Source organism: Micropterus dolomieu, linkage group LG17 (genome assembly GCF_021292245.1).
Source record: "Micropterus dolomieu isolate WLL.071019.BEF.003 ecotype Adirondacks linkage group LG17, ASM2129224v1, whole genome shotgun sequence".
In the NCBI taxonomy this organism is placed as follows: domain Eukaryota; kingdom Metazoa; phylum Chordata; class Actinopteri; order Centrarchiformes; family Centrarchidae; genus Micropterus; species Micropterus dolomieu.
In genome coordinates, this window is record NC_060166.1 from 34,590,415 (window position 1) to 34,607,517 (window position 17,103).

At 40.1% G+C, this 17,103-nt stretch overlaps 2 protein-coding genes and 1 long non-coding RNA gene across 7 annotated transcripts in view; 1 reads left to right on the forward strand and 2 right to left on the reverse strand.

Annotated features, from left to right (window-relative positions):
* Nucleotides 1-8,640, reverse strand: part of LOC123985698 (alpha-actinin-4-like) — a 55,002-nt gene extending 46,362 nt beyond the window's left edge. For 2 of the 3 annotated variants that reach the window (XM_046073477.1, XM_046073478.1), the window contains exon 1: nucleotides 8,247-8,637. In XM_046073477.1, coding sequence (XP_045929433.1) covers nucleotides 8,247-8,372 — 126 coding nt within the window. In that variant the 5' untranslated portion in view covers nucleotides 8,373-8,637. Of the gene's footprint in view, nucleotides 1-8,246 lie in introns of all 3 variants that reach the window. The other variant, XM_046073479.1, reaches the window with a different exon arrangement.
* Nucleotides 8,641-10,435: 1,795 nt separating this feature from the next.
* Nucleotides 10,436-17,103, forward strand: part of LOC123985409 — a 12,949-nt gene continuing 6,281 nt past the window's right edge. Inside the window, exons 1-4 of one of the 2 annotated variants that reach the window (XR_006828649.1) lie at nucleotides 10,436-10,639; nucleotides 10,896-11,020; nucleotides 11,242-11,387; nucleotides 15,702-15,836. This is a non-coding gene — a long non-coding RNA (uncharacterized LOC123985409). The remainder of the gene's footprint in view (nucleotides 10,640-10,895; nucleotides 11,021-11,241; nucleotides 11,388-15,701; nucleotides 15,837-17,103) is intronic. The other variant, XR_006828648.1, reaches the window with a different exon arrangement.
* Nucleotides 12,996-17,103, reverse strand: part of zgc:85932 (uncharacterized protein LOC405875 homolog) — a 20,156-nt gene continuing 16,048 nt past the window's right edge. The window contains exons 17-21 of one of the 2 annotated variants that reach the window (XM_046072883.1): nucleotides 16,419-16,497; nucleotides 15,686-15,802; nucleotides 15,500-15,502; nucleotides 14,251-14,309; nucleotides 12,996-14,001 (exon numbers count right to left, since the gene is read on the reverse strand). In XM_046072883.1, the coding sequence (XP_045928839.1) occupies nucleotides 13,975-14,001; nucleotides 14,251-14,309; nucleotides 15,500-15,502; nucleotides 15,686-15,802; nucleotides 16,419-16,497 (285 nt within the window). In that variant the 3' untranslated portion in view covers nucleotides 12,996-13,974. The remainder of the gene's footprint in view (nucleotides 14,002-14,250; nucleotides 14,310-15,499; nucleotides 15,503-15,685; nucleotides 15,803-16,418; nucleotides 16,498-17,103) is intronic. The other variant, XM_046072884.1, reaches the window with a different exon arrangement.

Here is a 17,103-nt window from a genome sequence, read left to right on the forward strand (position 1 = left end):
CTTTTCATCAGACTGCAACTATAGTTTTCATTCTAAATATTTCCTATTTTAATAGAAGATATTCCATTATTCATATTTATCATATCATAAATTTGTGCTTTGGCTTTCTGCTTGCAGGTCAGTGTCTCTGATCACAATCTGACTAACACCTCACATTTCTTCACCCTGCACTTCATTTCATCTTCCTTTTTCAATACACTACTAAACTGCAAAATAAAGCTACAGCCACATCAATACTTAAATCGTGTGCCTATGTGTGTAATTTCCCACCTTTCTATTCATCTCAGATATGTGTCAGATCTGGATTTAATCTGGTCATCTGAGCTGGGATGTAATCTCTGGGTGAGTGCGGCTGGTGGTGTGGGGGGATGACTGTCCCACTCCGGCAGATGTTGGTGCACAGCCAGAGGATGACCAGATTTAGGACAACCTCAAAAAGTGTGAACAATACATACTATACACACCCTGGCTACGGGTGCTGACATAACAAATAATTAATAAACATGACATTGACCTGAATACGTGTAAAATCACTGAAGTTCACCTTAATGTTTGTAAACAGAGGGAGCGTTAACAAATACTTTATTTGAGAGATTAAGCCAGGTCCACATCATCACTGCAAGGGACACAAATATTGTTTTTTTACTCCGTGTTGTGATGACAAATTTCACTCCCTGCAATGTACAGTCTGTTTAATAAAAATTGGGCAGAAAGAAGGCGGCTTTCAAAAGAAGAGTACAGCTTTGCAATACAAAAATAACACCAATGAAAGAAAAATACATCTTCTCACTTTTGGACAGAGCAGCACACATTAGCTCACCCACCAACTAGCACATGCACCCTTTAAAAAGTATTTTATAAAAGACACTGAAAATATTGTGCTATCAATAGCCTCCAGTGTTTAAAACAAGCCACAGCATTAGCCTCACTTATAACTGGACAGCCTGAAATAGTGTGAGAACAGGGTTTTGCTTCTTGTTCTATTTTTCTGATTACATGTGTATAGAATTTGAACTCCCTCGCTCGCTCTCAGGTGCAGCATGATAGCCGAGCTCTGAAGTGGTGTTTCCAAAAATACAGAGCTCCGCAGAACGCTGTGGTTCAGAATAGAGAGGCTGCAGCCTCACAGATACATGTATGAACGCTATCTGCACTCTGCAGCCATGCAGACAGAGGAGAGAGATGCAAGGGCAAGCAATATTCAGAAGGTGTCCCAGTGTGGATGCAAAGCACCGGCCTCATCTTTTTGAATGACTGTGATATATAATTTTTTCATTTCTTTTAGCCATTATTGTCAGAAGTTAGTTCAAATCCAGTGACTGGATACAATCAAGATGTGGAAAAAAAAACCAAAGAGAAAATTGCAGGGGTAAGCTGTTCTTTATTTTTTTAGCATTATAAATGCAGCCCATTTAGACACCTACAAACAAGGGGGTGTGAAGTGAGGTTTACTGTAATCCTTCCATTTAAACAGTAGTTATTTGTTTATGAGGAACTTGCAAAAAGCAAAGTTGAACTACAGCTTTGTATTTTTCAATACAATATTGTTTTCAACATGTTCCTCAGTTTATTTCCCCATACGTTAAATGGACCATAGAAAACAACAATTACTTCAGGAGAAATTTTCATTTAAACACACGCACACCCGTGCAGTAGGTGAGAGGGGGCTGTGTTTGTTTAACTGCACAGTGTTTACCAGCACCTCCGGCAGACAAAGCCACAGCTATGTGACTCTGCTGGAAAACTAGAGGGGAAAAACCTCACTTTCAAACAGCAGTCAACCCCCCCTCTCCAAGACCCATAATATAATGGTTCCCCCACCCCTTCACACAGGCATCTAAACACACACGCACATGCCACACCTAAACACACATCCTTTTGTTCTGCTGCTTTCCTCCAAACACCACCCCCTCCAACGTCTCAGATACACAGTCTGCATTAGAACACACACATTGACACACAGTTCATAGCACAATCAGTGCAGTTATAATTTCTCTACCCACTGTTTCTCTGAAACCTCTGACATGAGTCTGCTCGAGTGATGATCCTGCATCACCTCACCTACACAACAGCCCAGTTAGAAAATAACCGACCGTGGTCAACTGCCAGACACCAGGAATCGACTAATTGTTTCAGCACAAGCAGCACCTTTGTATCGTCAGAGTACTTCTGAAATGATGCAAATCTAGCAGTGTACTCTGGATAAAAAGTACTGAAGTCAACAGAAATACCAGACAGTGAAACTGACACCAAGTGTTTTTTACAAAATGGAAAAAGGACCAAATAGCTTATTTGCAAAAAAGTCCTTTAAAATCGCTTGGTCGAGGATACACTTGGAGGACATGTGAAGCAGGAGGGTCTGAGTTTCAAGCTAACACCATCAACATGCATTCTGGCAGCCAACCAAAAGGAAATTCTTAGTCCCTATTGCTGCCAATTTCAATTCAACAGAGGGAAATGCCATTTACTAATCCTCATAACTATGCACAATAGCCAAGTAGTAAGCTTGTGAACACGACCCACAATAAGTAAGAGTGCTAAGGTTATGACAGCCGTAAACTGAATCCAATGATTCATGGCTTCAGTGACATTCGGATGCACACAAGTCCTCCTCCCTCCCCAAAATACACTTCCTTCCTTGCACACAAAGAGTGGGAGAGAAACAGACCGTAAATAAATCTCTTTGAAAGAGAAACACATTAGGCTCCACCACCTCGACACACAGGCCTACAGCCAACCAATGTCAATACCAGCCCTGGGCTACAGAGCACCCTACAATCTCTCATCTGATTGGACCGTGTGTTTAAGTCTGCACTTTGAACTTGCCTGCCGAACTAGAAACAAAGCAAAGGGTTCCAAAGTGCAATCAATCACAGGGTGGTGGTGTCTAAAAAACATTTCTGCAAACAAATATTTGGATTTGAATGATTGGCGCCACGACTTCCGCCACATCGCAACCGGCTGGAAACTCTCACCCCCCACCCCATGAGCACCCTCTGCCCCAGAGGAGGATTCTCCCTCTCGTCTCCACCACGCAGACCACATCTGCAATCCTGCAAACCCCCAACTCTTTTTTTTTTTTTTTTTCCCCCTGTTGGGTGAAAAACAGGACACGCCGCCCCCCTTTAGTAAAGAGCCCCCTCCCACTGGCCTAGCAGGCTATAATGGGCCACCAAAGGAATGTTTCCCCCTGCATGCTCTCTCACCGCCACCAATGGCAGAAAAGAGAGAAAGACGGGGGAAACAGAGAGCGGTTACATTCCTCTCGGCTCTGTCCTCTCGCTGGCTGTCTGTTTGACTGACTGGTTCGTTGTTAAGGTCCACAAGCTGATTCTGGATCGCAGTCAGCTGAGGCGGAGGGCTTTCCCACAGCTGACCTGCAATCAGCTGGCAGTGAGGGGATGACCTACACTTCCATTATCTCACATTCCAAGAAGCTTACAGACATCAACTGTTACAACTATATGTGCAAAAATGTACTTCTCGGACCATGTTGAGCTCGGGGCAGAGAAGCTTGATGTATATTCAGAGGCTGCACCACAATGCAAGCATGTGCACATCAGTGGATTAAGCTGTCCTACTGTTCAGAAAGAGAACACAGAACAAACAATTTACAGATGAACATTTGCAATACAGGAGCAGAACTCACTTGTATCTGCTCAACCGCCCTTAATGATAAAAGCTTTAATTCAACGAGAGTATCTCCCACACCCCAGTCAGGTTGGCCTGCTATGCTGAATCAACCAATCACACGCACACAAAAAGACAGACAACCAATCAAAGTGTCTGCTCCTTTAATTGTCTACAAACAGAGCATTGTCTATTGTTGTTTAGCAAGCAGGCTATTTGGTCAGCCTTCCTCAAACATTTCCAGCTGCCTTCATTCTTTTAAATTTTGTTCTGGAACAGGAAGGCGAGCACGGAGAAAACAAAGTAGCCTGGCAGTTTATCATGCAGCAAGATCTTAGCCATGTAGTGACGACAGCAGGATGCATTGTTTGATCCATTTGTCCTGACAAAAATGTCACTCACAGCTCATCCTGAGCCAACCCGGGCCATCTGAACGGCTCCGCGTGCCTGCCAGCCAGCCAGCCAGCCAGCCAGTCACACAGAAAGCATGTGAAAGTGGGCGGCAAAAGAACAAACCAACATTGTGTCCAGCTGCCCACCTTGGCAGAAATGAAAAAAAATAAATAAATAAAAGTTTGCAGTTGCAGGTCTGGTCATTTGTGGGGTCTGACTGGGGAGACGAGCTACAAACAAATTCATGCTGCTTAATTTGTGACACTGGAGGACACATCTGGACTGACAAAGCTGAAATAATTTTTAAAAAGGTGATTTTTTTGTTTGATAAAAACAAATGTAGGTGTTTTTAAAGAACAAACAAGCCTAACTAAGCATTTCCTAAATTGCCCTAACTTGACGAAGTTAGAGCAATTGCAAGTTTTATTAAATGATCCCGTCTACATCCCCATCTTTCCATCATTTTCAGCTGTTAACTTTAATGTCACAAATCACAGTCCAGCTCCAATTACTTCTGTGCAAACAGGCTGACAGATTGAGAAGGCTGTCAGTGTAGGAAAATGAAGACAGATAAACATCAGTCAGTGACACAACTGATTCTACCACTTTATCAACGCTGATTTATGAGGGGAAATGTCCCACGATTAGTGTTCTACACTCCTCACTTGACCTAAGGGAAGAGAACAAAATCATTATAGCATGAATGCAGAAGTTCTCTGGTAGTCTTTTGTCTTTGGCTGCACATATGTTTTTCTGCAAATACCAAAACTGCTCTGATTTGCATGCTTACTTTGGGTCATTCACTTACTTGCATGATGAATGATATTTTTTTTTTATCATCAAAAGTGTTATCTTTTTGTGAATTAAGCAAACATTACTGCATCTGAGGGGAACAGAGGGAGAAGTAGTAACTAATCTGATTCAAAAGTATATCACTTTGATAAATAAGAACAATCAATCACCAGTTATGTCGACAGCTCCAAGCCTTTTGGCTCGTGTACTTCACTGCTTTCCTTGTTAGCTCATCCACCCACATAGCTGTACTTTCGCCATGCCTCATGACATGAGAAATACGTGCAGCCTAACTGTCGCTGAGAAGCTGGATTTGCATGTACTGCCTGTGACACTGCGGAGAGTTACAATAAAACCTCTGGTGCCGTCACTGCGTACTTGGACATGTTTTAACATGTGGTGGATCCAACAGCAGCGAGAGACGTAATAACATGTTTGTCAGGCGAGGAGCTTCTCCTCTAACAAACTGCAGTTAACTGGACTCAGCTGGGCTCAGTCCAGGTACTCTGGGGTGTTGAGAAATGCTGCTCAATGTAAGAACTGGACAACTGGAAATACACTGCAAGTACTAACCGGTGCTTCTGCCAAACATACACAGACTCACACTGAACGTCTGCTGAAATATCCATATACCAAGAAACACCCAAAACAAGTTATTTTTTGTGCAGAGTGAATCTCTTGTCTGCAGGACTGGGAATCCTTGACAGCATAAATTTTCTAATTTCAAATTTTTGGTTTACTGAAAAAATAAAGAGAGATGAGGTAGGCACTATCAGACAAAGTCCTAATATTTGAGGGGTCCTTGTGGCTCCATTACTTCAGGTATGAACTATGCACCTCCAGTGTAAACTAAGGGCTATCGTGCTCTGCTGTGGACACCAAATTAAGTCAAGATTGCAAAAAAAATAACTAGGCATTGCTGTCATTTTCCCCTCTTGTATTACTCAACATGGCAAATATACAAGAGTCAGCATTATGGAAAACTCTACCTCCGACAAAGCGCTCCTGGTTTTGACCTTACAGGCTCTCCCCTCACACACTCAAAGACAAACCCATTCCCACACTCATTATATCCACATTTCTCTTATATTACAGGAGGCATTTGCTCTCTTTTGCGCAATAACTGGCACAGTAAGCATGAATACACCTCAGGAATTTGCCCTTGGTTCCCCCGCCTCACCGGGGCCAGCACAGCTCAAGCTCGACGGGGGGACATGTCCCCAGCTTGTACTGTTCCCAATCAACCAAACACCTATGAGCCTCCACTGATGAGTGCAGATTCAGGAACACAGAGAAATGGACCTCAGCCCAGGTTTGCACAACAATCCTCCCCCTGTTAATGATTGGTAGGTTAGATTTTCCTTTAGAAGAACTTTGACCTGTATGATCTCTAGACAAACAGACTTTCTCACACTCGAGTAACCAGCATGAGTTAGCAGTGAAGAAGTGGACCCGCCAGGTTTGATGGTAATGTACTGCAGGAATGTCTGATGTTCACGGCTATAATGCTGAGTGGCCTAATAAAAATGCACGATTTAATGTTCGGCATGCTGTCACACCACTAGAAAGTATGCCAGTCATATGACTAGTTAGCGAATAGCATAGGGTGCGTAGTCTGGTTAGCACCGCACACACTCACACATAAAAACACACCCTTGCGATCATTCCAAACTGTCACACATCCGTCATTTTACTGCCGTCCAACTCCCTTAATCAAATATTGAGGGTGAAAAACTGATCTGAGAGAGGTTTACTGTTGTGTCCATGATCATTCAACGTAACGGATGCAAAAAGGGGGAACAGTGGGTAAATAAACAAGGTCACTATAGTCTGGTGAATATTAGTGGACAGCTTTCAGTGCCATCCTAGGGGGAGATGGCGCACAGGTAGCCAAAGTATTGCAAGGAACATTAGCATCGATTGTATCCATTAGTGGCATCTATTAAAAAACATGACAGGCATGAAAAAGAATTAGAGGATGAGAATTTGGATGGAGAGATTATGAAGATGGGGAGGGAGATTAGAGCAAGTGTGTTGGGCTGTTTGTTTAAGACAAATAAAAATAGGTACAATGCTGTGTAAATGAAACCCAAAGAACAGGGAAATGTAGGGCCCGATGAACCATATGGTGCCAGGTGGTTTAATTTTATTTGGTGTCTAAACTAAATGTTAATGCAGAACATATCTGTAGCTAAAATGTGCAGTCCCAGCTAGTGGGCGTTTAGTTCTGTGTGGTGAAATGAGTGTGGTAACAGGAACTAGTATGTCTCACGGCAGTGGGAAGAATTGGAGCATAGGTGCAACCAGATATGAACAGGAATCTGAATTTACAACGGGTGTGCTCAAATTAGCATTGCTCATGAAAGCTGTCTTGTTTAGTTTTAACACCTAGCTATTGTAAACTCACTGTGGTGTTGGTGTGGTACTTGACTTTTCTCTTCGCCTGACCTGTTAAACCAGCACAGTCTGTCACAGGAGTTCCTGATTTACAAATGTATGGATAATCTGTGAAGATGTTACATAGAACTGTTATCTCTCAGTAGCCTAATGTTTAGGATTTATGACAGCTTTTGAAATGGCTGTAAATCATTAAATACTCTGAGCATTTTTAAAAAGTTGCTAAGCATGCAAGGAATTTTACCAGCAGGGTTATAATGATAATTTCCCCCTCGGGTGCTTTTCCAAAGTGCCACGATTTGAACCTCGATTCAACAACTGCTTTCGGTTTTTCGATACAAACGATTCAATGTAGATTTAATAAACAGCAGCAGCTTTAGAGATAATGTCTCTACGTATCGGCCTTGAACACCTCGGTATCGGTCAGCTCTTCCTCTAGTGAGCAGCAGCAGAAACTCGCCTCGCCTCAGTCGGTCTTATCGGCCTCTAACCAGCCAGAGAAGTGGGACATGACGCCTTGATAACACACTAAACCCGTATAAAAACACCGCTTGACTGGCTATTTTAAGAAACATCTGCACAATCACAGTTTTGATTTTTGCAACAATGTGGCGCCCTGTTTCTGCTCAGGCAGGGGGGGGGGGGGGAAATCACCTTTGAAAGAGTGAAAGCAGCAGCTAATCTTAGACACATGCTTGGCTCTGCACACACAACCGAATAGTTTTTCTTTTACAGAGGAAAGGGAGACAGATTAGAGAAGGAGAAATCAGCATTTAATCAGAATGAAACAGTTTGACATTGAGAGCCTCGAGACAGCTCAGAGGAGAGGCAGGTTGGGAGGAAAATGGTTGAGCTAAAGTGGGGCATTGGGGGCAAATGCAGGGTTTGTAGAGCAAAACCGAGGCCCGTACTCGGTCTCTGACCTCCACTCGCCATCCCATCCCTCCCCTGCCATTTTCTTTCTACCCGCCGCTGCCGCCTCCTGTCAGCCCGGCTCGACTCGGCCCAGCTGGGCCTAACTTTGGTCCCCTTACCTTCCTCTGCTGTCTCTCCCAGGCCGGGTCCAGCAGCAGGTCCCGGTCCCAATCATTCTCTTGCTCCATGTAGGTCTGAACCCCGCCTGACGAGGATTGGTTATTAGCAGAATGATAATCTACCATGTCCTCACAAGAAACCTGAGTGCGCCACGGAGATTGCCTACTATCAAGGGGAAAACGTCCAAAAACAAAAAATAAGAATGAAAAATAAGCAACGACTGTCCAAATCAGAGAGGTGAGAAAGGGGAGGGATACACGACCCAGGAAAGTGTCCTTCTCTCGCCGCTTCCAGCAGTGAGTGAGTTTTTTTTAATGTGATGAATATACGGCGTGTGCAGTCAGAAAATCCCCACTGCTGCTGTGAGAAGAAAAGCTTTCCCTCTGAACTGTGAGGGTGCTGGGAGGAACCGACCGCTCCTACAGGCTGCAGCAACACCAAGCGGCACGCACCGAGGAGCGACGCTTCCGGTGTCACCTTTCAACGTAATAAAAATGTAGGCTTCATGTTTTCACTCCAACTGCCCACACCGCCACTGACTTACTTGGACTTATCTTTTTTTGTTTGTTTGTTTGTTTAGTTCAGTTCACCATTAACACAGGGTCTATTGTTCTTCCTCTTGCACAAAATTACTTTGATTTTCTTCACTGTTTTTGAATCAAAGAAAATTTTCATTTCATTTCATTCGTTTTTTGTTAACAAAAACATAAAAAACGATTAGAAAATAAGAAATAGGCTATTTAATAAATTATTAAATAGTCTTAATGTTGATCCTCCATAATAATATAAATGCATTGGCTTTTTATTATACAAAATAAGTAGCTAAATTTGGGATTTCTTGTGCAATTTTGTTTTTGTAAATCCTCCCACGACGTTGTGATATTTTATTTTGAAGGCAACCTCGCTATTTTCCGGTGTGAATCTGTGTACCTTGACAACCTGTCTCCAGTAGCTTCTACAGGCTTAGACAGCTCATGAATATTAATATACATTTGAACGTGAGCTATGGAAACAATAAAACAATTAAACATTATGTGATGTCCCATAGTAGGTTTGCTGTTCTTTTCATGTTGTGTTCAGAATTGTTGTTCTGAATTTGGCAGCATTGCAGACTTGGTCAAGTTGTAAATTATTACAGCAGATTTAAGCAGACAAAATATATGGGTTGCAGATGAATAGGCTTCTAGCACGGAGGTTTTAAATTCTCTTGATTTAAAACACATTTTATTTTGTAGACAAACTCATTCTGATAGATAACAAACCATGCTATGCTGTGTTTTAAAAAATTGGATTTACATTTCTCGCTGCTCCTGGCAGCCATTGGCTTCCATTGATTTCTGTACAAAAGTGATTGCATTATCTTTATGTGTTAATTCACTGAAGATTATTAAAATCAATCTACATTAAAGCTTCAAGGTCACGCAACCATAATGTTACTTTGACAGAAATTAACACAGCATTTATGGTCACTGTGATGGTTTACACAATTTTCACGTCTATTTCCACGTCACGTATCAAAATATATGTGCAGGTAGCCTGAAAAGAAAAATCTACAAATCTAAAACTGTACAGAATGCATTTTAAAATAGTCAGAAAAAATGTCACTGTAAGAAAGGTAACTGCATTTTTCTGTTGACCAAGTTTATTTGGTGGTTGATCTAACATGAGTGTCCATTGTATCATTTCAGGTAAATGTAACTAATATGACCACACATTTCTAAATTAATTTAAACAATTTATCAATAAAAGCTCAACAATGTACACACTTTATTTTTCTTGTTTTTTCATAAATTAATCCCATCACTTTTACTTTTTAAATGTTGACCTTATTGTGAACCAAAAATCCTACCAGGAACTTGATGCTGAGAAATAGTACTTGTGCTCCATGCTCTGAAGTCAGTGGAGTTATCCAGCTGATACAGGCCCATGATTCTGCAAGAACTGCATTTTGCATAGTGATGAATTAGATTAATATTAAGCAGAACAGGAAGAATATTTGTTAGTGACAGCTAGTGGTTCTGGGAGACGACCTCTAACCATCACAAGATGATGTGGGACCAGAAAGTGCTTAATCTGATGTGAAACAGAAATTTAATTTAGATTTAAAGTCAGTGATAATTCTAATTCTATTATTCTCTAATTCTAACGTTTTCCTTGTAAACTGTCAAGAGAGTCTAATGTCTCGGGCTCCTCTGATAATGGGGAAAAAAATGAAACAACCTGAAAAGGAAAAAATCAATCTTTAGTGGTTGATTCATGCCCAGCCTGTGACCATCAAGAGGTCATGATCCAAACCACTGACCCAGAGGACTGACACCCATAAAACAGAAAAGCCTGAGCTGCGGTATCATCCATTACATCTGCCGGGAGGAGGCGCAGGCTGGTTCGCAGGGTGAGTGTCCTGCTTGCAGGAGTCACCTACAGAAGTAGGTCATGCTCAAGCTGTCCTGGTCGATTAGAGTTACTGCGACGCAGAGCAGCGTATAGACTGTGGCAGGACCATGCCTCAGCTTTGATGTTATCATGTGATGCAATATAGTGCAGCTTGGCCACTAACAGCTCTGTGATCGGTCACAACTGCCCTGAGTCTGGGTTTATTAGCAGGAATGAGCCGCTTAGTAATGGTCTGTTTTTATTTTTATTCACAGAGGGACTGAACAAAGAGAAGTTGAGTCCCAAATGTAGCTGGTTATGTTTACACAGGAGGTGATGATATCAATGCTGAAGCACTAAAACTCACTGTTTTGTGTGTGTGCGAGCAACACATCTCAAAGTTTGTACTTATCCTACAAACAATACGTTTATGCAGTCTTACAGAAAGTGACAACAACATTTCCATTAAAATACTTCAAATGTGCAGAACCATGTTGAATAGAGTTAGTTTCACCCAAAATATGTCTCTGTTTTTGGAAACAGTTTTCATTTAAACTATTCTCTATCAAAGAAATTGTACCAATGACAACTGTCTAAAGTGATTTCTGTTCTGTTATCTAGTGTACCAGGAGCTCCATTTCTGGAAAAAGATGTTGCTGTTAAAATATTAAATTCTGTTCTCCTCCATTGAACTGAAGAGGCAGCAGATATTTTAGAGACGGATATCTCAATAAAAACAAAAACTATCTGCAAGGACAAAGACTGAGGTAAGTGAGAAAATATGTTTTTTTAGTTTGTTTATTTACACTGAACTAAGCCTTTAAATTTTTACTTGTACTAGCTGCCACCAGATTCACCTGCATTTAGTTCTGTAACGGATGCTTGTGTAAGTTAGTTATACGTTTTCTTTTTAAATCACTAATTTCACATTTGGGTGAACTGATCCTTTATATGTAATAAACGTCCCTTTAGGTTTTGTTCAGGATTTATCTCATATTTTATGTAAAGAAACACCCACTGGTTGAGCCCATACAGTCTGTAATACTTTGAACATACAGGGAAAATGGCTTTTATTTTCATATAAATAAGTTCATGTGGGATTAAACAAGAGTGAGAGAACAAGAGAAAGTGAAAAAAGAGTTGAATAATACTCTCAGTACTTGAGAGGTGGAAGAGACAGAAGGAAGAGATAGCAAAAAAGTTGTTAGGGTGTGGCTGATGTATGACATGTCATCCTAAAAATGAGTTTGAACCAATACATCAGTAGTGAAACTAGTTACTGAACACACACAAACAACCCATTCGTATCTCTGCCTGTTTTCACTTTGAAGAATGATACTGGAAGACGGATATTTACACATACCAGACATCAGCAAAGAACAGAGGGTCAATTCTCAAAATATCCCCTGCAGTCGGGGTCATTACAGAAACAGACCCTGTAGAAACATTGCAGAAAACAGTCAGGACCAAAGAATCCAATAAAACATTCAGACGCACCAAAAATGTTTGTGACATCGATTTGAAGGGAGTGCCTGTGATTATCTGTGACAGAGTTTTTGAGGTCAGAGGGAGAGATGAGTGCTTTTTAAAAGTAGTTCAGACATAACCAAATGACTTGCATGCTCACACAAACAGCACATACATTTTAATCAGCTTTTAAGCAAATGAATGTGATTCTGTACCAAAGTGAAGGGAGCACACTGGAATGGGTTGTCTTATTTCATTTTACTTATTTATGTTTATTTTTTACCTTTACACATCCTGTTGGCCATTCTTTTTGATCCTAAAAATTAAATTAATACATAATTAATACATAATTAATAAACTGCTAGCCCTAAAATAAACTGGAAGAAAGAAAAGAAAAAAAGACTTCACAGACGTTGACTCTTTCTAAACAATCACATCATAGGCAAATGGAAGAAATTAGTTAGAACCACTTTATAAACATATTTTACAATTGTGTACAAGGCATCAATCCAGTAGGATAAATCGATCATTTAGTATTCAGGATCACTTTACTGGAAGGCCAGCATGTTGCCACTAACTGTGTTTCACTTTAGCTTTAAGACATTACGATAATAATGAAATGCACAATGGAGGATAATTAACTAATTAACTTGTAGGTATGAAAATAATTGTTGTTTGAAGTCCTAATTATATAAATGAGTGTATTATAATGTATTGAAAATGAACATTTAAAATGCCTAAATAGCAAAAATCAAAAAAAGAAATTGTGTTATAATAATACACATTGTTAGATGTATCTCCTTTTTTATATGCATTTACTGTGTCACAATTAATAGGTGTAGTTAATTGTATTTCACTTTATTTTTTGTTTGATTTTTTTTATGCAGGCATTTTAAATCTTCCATACATTTAATGAAACCACCGATGAGCAAAAATGATCTATTTAAGTATTGAACAGTTAAAGGTAGTTATTTTACACTGCTGTTTCTTATATGACTGGAGTGGGACCAGGTCCAATATCCATAATTAAGGCTCAGAAATGACAGCTGTGGGGACTATAAAGGTGATCATCATCAAGTTTTATTCATTAAATCATTGAGGTGACCTTTGATCAAGTGTCACCAACACAGTGAATCATAAACTTCATCCCATCTTGCTTTGACCTTCCACCTCTGTTGTTTTCACGACTGAAGGGAATTCTTAAAGGTGTTTCCATTGTTACTGTTTGATTATATGATGAAAGCATACAAGACGAACAATATAGCTGTTGCTATAGTCAGGGGTAGGCATTTTTAGAAGGAAGAAGAAGGAGGAAGAGGAGGAGGCAGACATGAGAAATACAGGAGGGTCCGTCAGCAGAACTGTCCAGACCAAAACTGCCATTAAACCTTAAAGTCATGAGTCTCTAATCCACACAGCACAATGCCTGAGTAGGTATTGGCATGTTTATTCTGCATCACCCAGGGCTCAAACTCTCAACCTTAAACATTAAACACAAAGGGCAAACCATGCATGGCTTCACCCTTTGGCACCCTTTTTGTACTTAAGCTAGACAGCACAAAAATGTCCGTATTTTATTTTTTTTCACAAATACTTATTGCTGATTTTGGACAAATCTCCATAAAAATAAAATTGTTGAGATACAATTCTGAAATTTACCAAACTACATCTATCATGACATCAACATTTTGTCATTTCTTTATGAACATTGGAACAAATTGATACACCGTGGGCTCAGTTTTTGATAATTAAAAAATCTGGCTGGATCGTTGGATTGTGGAGGACAATCTACTTTCACACATCTGGCAAATAATGGCACATTAACTCTAAAATTTAAAAAAGCAAATCCTGATGAATCCGTAAGGTCCGGGAGTGAACCAGGTCAGGTCAGTTGTACATGGTCATGTGGAGCCACTAGAACCAATCAGAGAACAAAACACTTTTAGTTCGCCTGGTTTAAGGACTACCCCTAATCTGAATACTTTATTGTTAGACAGGTTTAATAAAGAACTTGCCAAACTGAGCTGGAGATATTAAATTCATTCATATTGTAAAAGTAATATAAATATCACATGTGTATTTAATTTTCAATTCTTCATTCAAAGCATCTGTTACTAAAGCAGATAAGGAAGGAGTCAGTGTTGTGCAGATTTAAATTCACACCTGTCTGTAGCTGATGGTTATGGTTCCCATCCCCACCATGTCGTACGCTTGAAATTTGCCTGTAAAACAGGATAAAAACAATGAAAACGGACAAACATCTGAACTGTGGTGGCTCATTCCCCTGCCCTGCAAGGCAAAACGCCACCCATCTGCACACGATGTAAGCCAAAACAAACTATGTAAAGTTTTGCTGCTGCCAGCTGAAACCCGAATGTTAGTTTTGGCAGCGGATTTTGATAGATATGACTTTATATATAAATGTAATTGTAGCCATTTGATTATTGCCACTTTCAGTCCAGTTTTACTTGCTGACTAAAGTTGTACCATTTAATGAAAACCTTATGTTTTAGCTTTATAATCCAGTAATATCCAAGAAGGAACAGAAAGCAACTGAAACACATCTCTCGTCTGTTTTCACAGTATCACAGTTAAAACTGAATCTTAAAGTTGAAGTAAAACACTTTCTTACTGCTCCATGAGTTGCCATCTTTGTTGTGTGATCTCACTATGGTTACATGTGTTGTATTTGTGTTTCATGGGTTTAGCTGACAAAGAACCGGCTCTGTGTGTTTGTCGATCCATCTTTCACATTAGCATTTAACATTTAGTTTGCATTTGTGGGCAAGAATTGAAATATATTTTGTCATAGTTTTTGTTTTTCAAATGTTAGTTTTAATTGAGTTAGTTACTGTTTCATTTTCAACGTGGAAAAATTGCCATCAACAAATATTTTTGTTTCTTGTTCGTTCTTCGACTGAAACCCTGTATCTTCTAGATGACAACCTTGTTTATGGCTGTTTTTTTATGTCAAGAATCGGTTGAAGAGTTTTCCCAAAGCACAAAGTCACATTAAGGCCTTTAACAGGAGTTAAAACATTAAAATCACCAAAAGTAGAGCTACACATTCATTTGATGGCAGCAAAATAGTTTTTTAAAGAGAGGTAAGGTGTAATTATGATATAAGCATAACTGACATTGCTTAGTAAACTATAATAATAATTATTATATATATATATATATTGATGTTGAGGCATGTTTGATATTTAGAAAGTTAAATATATATAACCTTTCAAAATATCAAACATGCATGAAAATATCATTCTCTCTGCCTCTCTTATTGTTCCCACGCCTCCTCATTCATCCTCTCTCCCCTCTGTTTCTCCTCCTCTGTCCCTCTTCACATTCTCTTCTTCTTTTTCCCTGTAGCCATTTGATGTGTTCACATCACATCATTACTGTAAATACAGACTCCCTGTTGGGGAAAACTGTACATGTCGGCCTTGTAGTGGTATTCACCAGCAGGATGTGTTATATTTAATTATTTTGAATACAAGCATTTAAGTGACTTAAACATGTTATTGTTTCTAATTTGTAGCATTAAGCACCTCTCCATTTATATTATTTTATTATCATATTATATTATTTATTCTCTTACGGATCATGCTCTCCAGCTTCATCAGCAGGTACAGGAAGCCGGGGTAACTGATGGTCAAGTCCGGCTCTGTGTATCTCAGTCCAACCACCTGCATTACCAAATCATCCACCACGATGCCTGGAGCAGAAAAAGACCAGACCAACAAACCCAGGTCAGAATAAATCACTTTATTCAGCAGGTGCAGTGACAATGGGTGGCACATTTTCTCCTGTGAGGCATACAACAGTCAGGATGTGGTAATTTTGTTAGGTCTAACTTGCATGTCAGTTCAGCGTACCAACTAAAATGTTAGTTTTACACATAGCATTATTCCCTTGCTGATATTTTACTGACTTACTGGTATTTCTCTTAAGTAGAAATACAAATAGCAGTTCAGTAATATATCTGATTAAAGTAAAAAGCTTACTTCTTACTGAGTGACTTATTGTGGGTGAACAAAATGATGGGTGTGATTTTTATGACTTCAAAAGGCTGAGAGGACAAAGTTCACACTAGGTTATATAAGTGTACAACATTTCAAAGTGCACCACCAAAGGAAGGCCAGAATACAGAATTTGAAGTTGTTTGGAAGAGGTAAAGAGAGGTGGTTTGGCTCCCCCTGTGGGTCAAATAAGTTTTCCTGCCAGCTAAAATCAGAATCCAACAACAGCTGTACACGTGTTACACATGCTGCTAGATGCCGGGTGAATGAATGAGTCTATTTATTTATGTCGCTGTGTGTCCTCAGCCCTACCTGCTGCCTTCAGAGCGGGGCTGACCTCTTGATACTCAAGCCGCTGAGTTTTATTCTTGTCCACCACAAGAAAGATATCCTGAGGAGAGATTAAACACAATATACGGAGTGCATGACAAACTGCATATACAGTGGGTACGGAAAGTATTCAGACCCCTTTAAATTTTTCACTCTTTGTTTCATTGCAGCCATTTTCCAAAAATCAAAAAAGTTCATTTTATTTCTCAGTAATGTACACTCAGCACCCCATCTTGACAGAATGGTCATAAGTATTCAGACCCTTTGCCGTGACACTCATATTTAACTCAGGTGCTGTCTATTTCTTCTGATCATCCTTGAGATGGTTCTACACCTTCATTTGAGTCCAGCCGTGTTTGATTATACTGATTGGACTTGATTAGGAAAGCCACACACCTGTCTATATAAGACCTTACAGCTCACAGTGCATGTCAGAGCAAATGAGAATCATGAGGTCAAAGGAACTGCCTGAAGAGCTCAGAGACAGAATTGTGGCAAGGCACAGATCTGGCCAAGGTTACAAAACAATTTCTGCTGCACTTAAGGTTCCTAAGAGCACAGTGGCCTCCATAATCCTCAAATGGAAGACGTTTGGGACGACCAGAACCCTTCCTAGAGCTGGCCGTCCGGCCAAACTGAGCTATCGGGGGAGAAGAGCCTTGGTGAG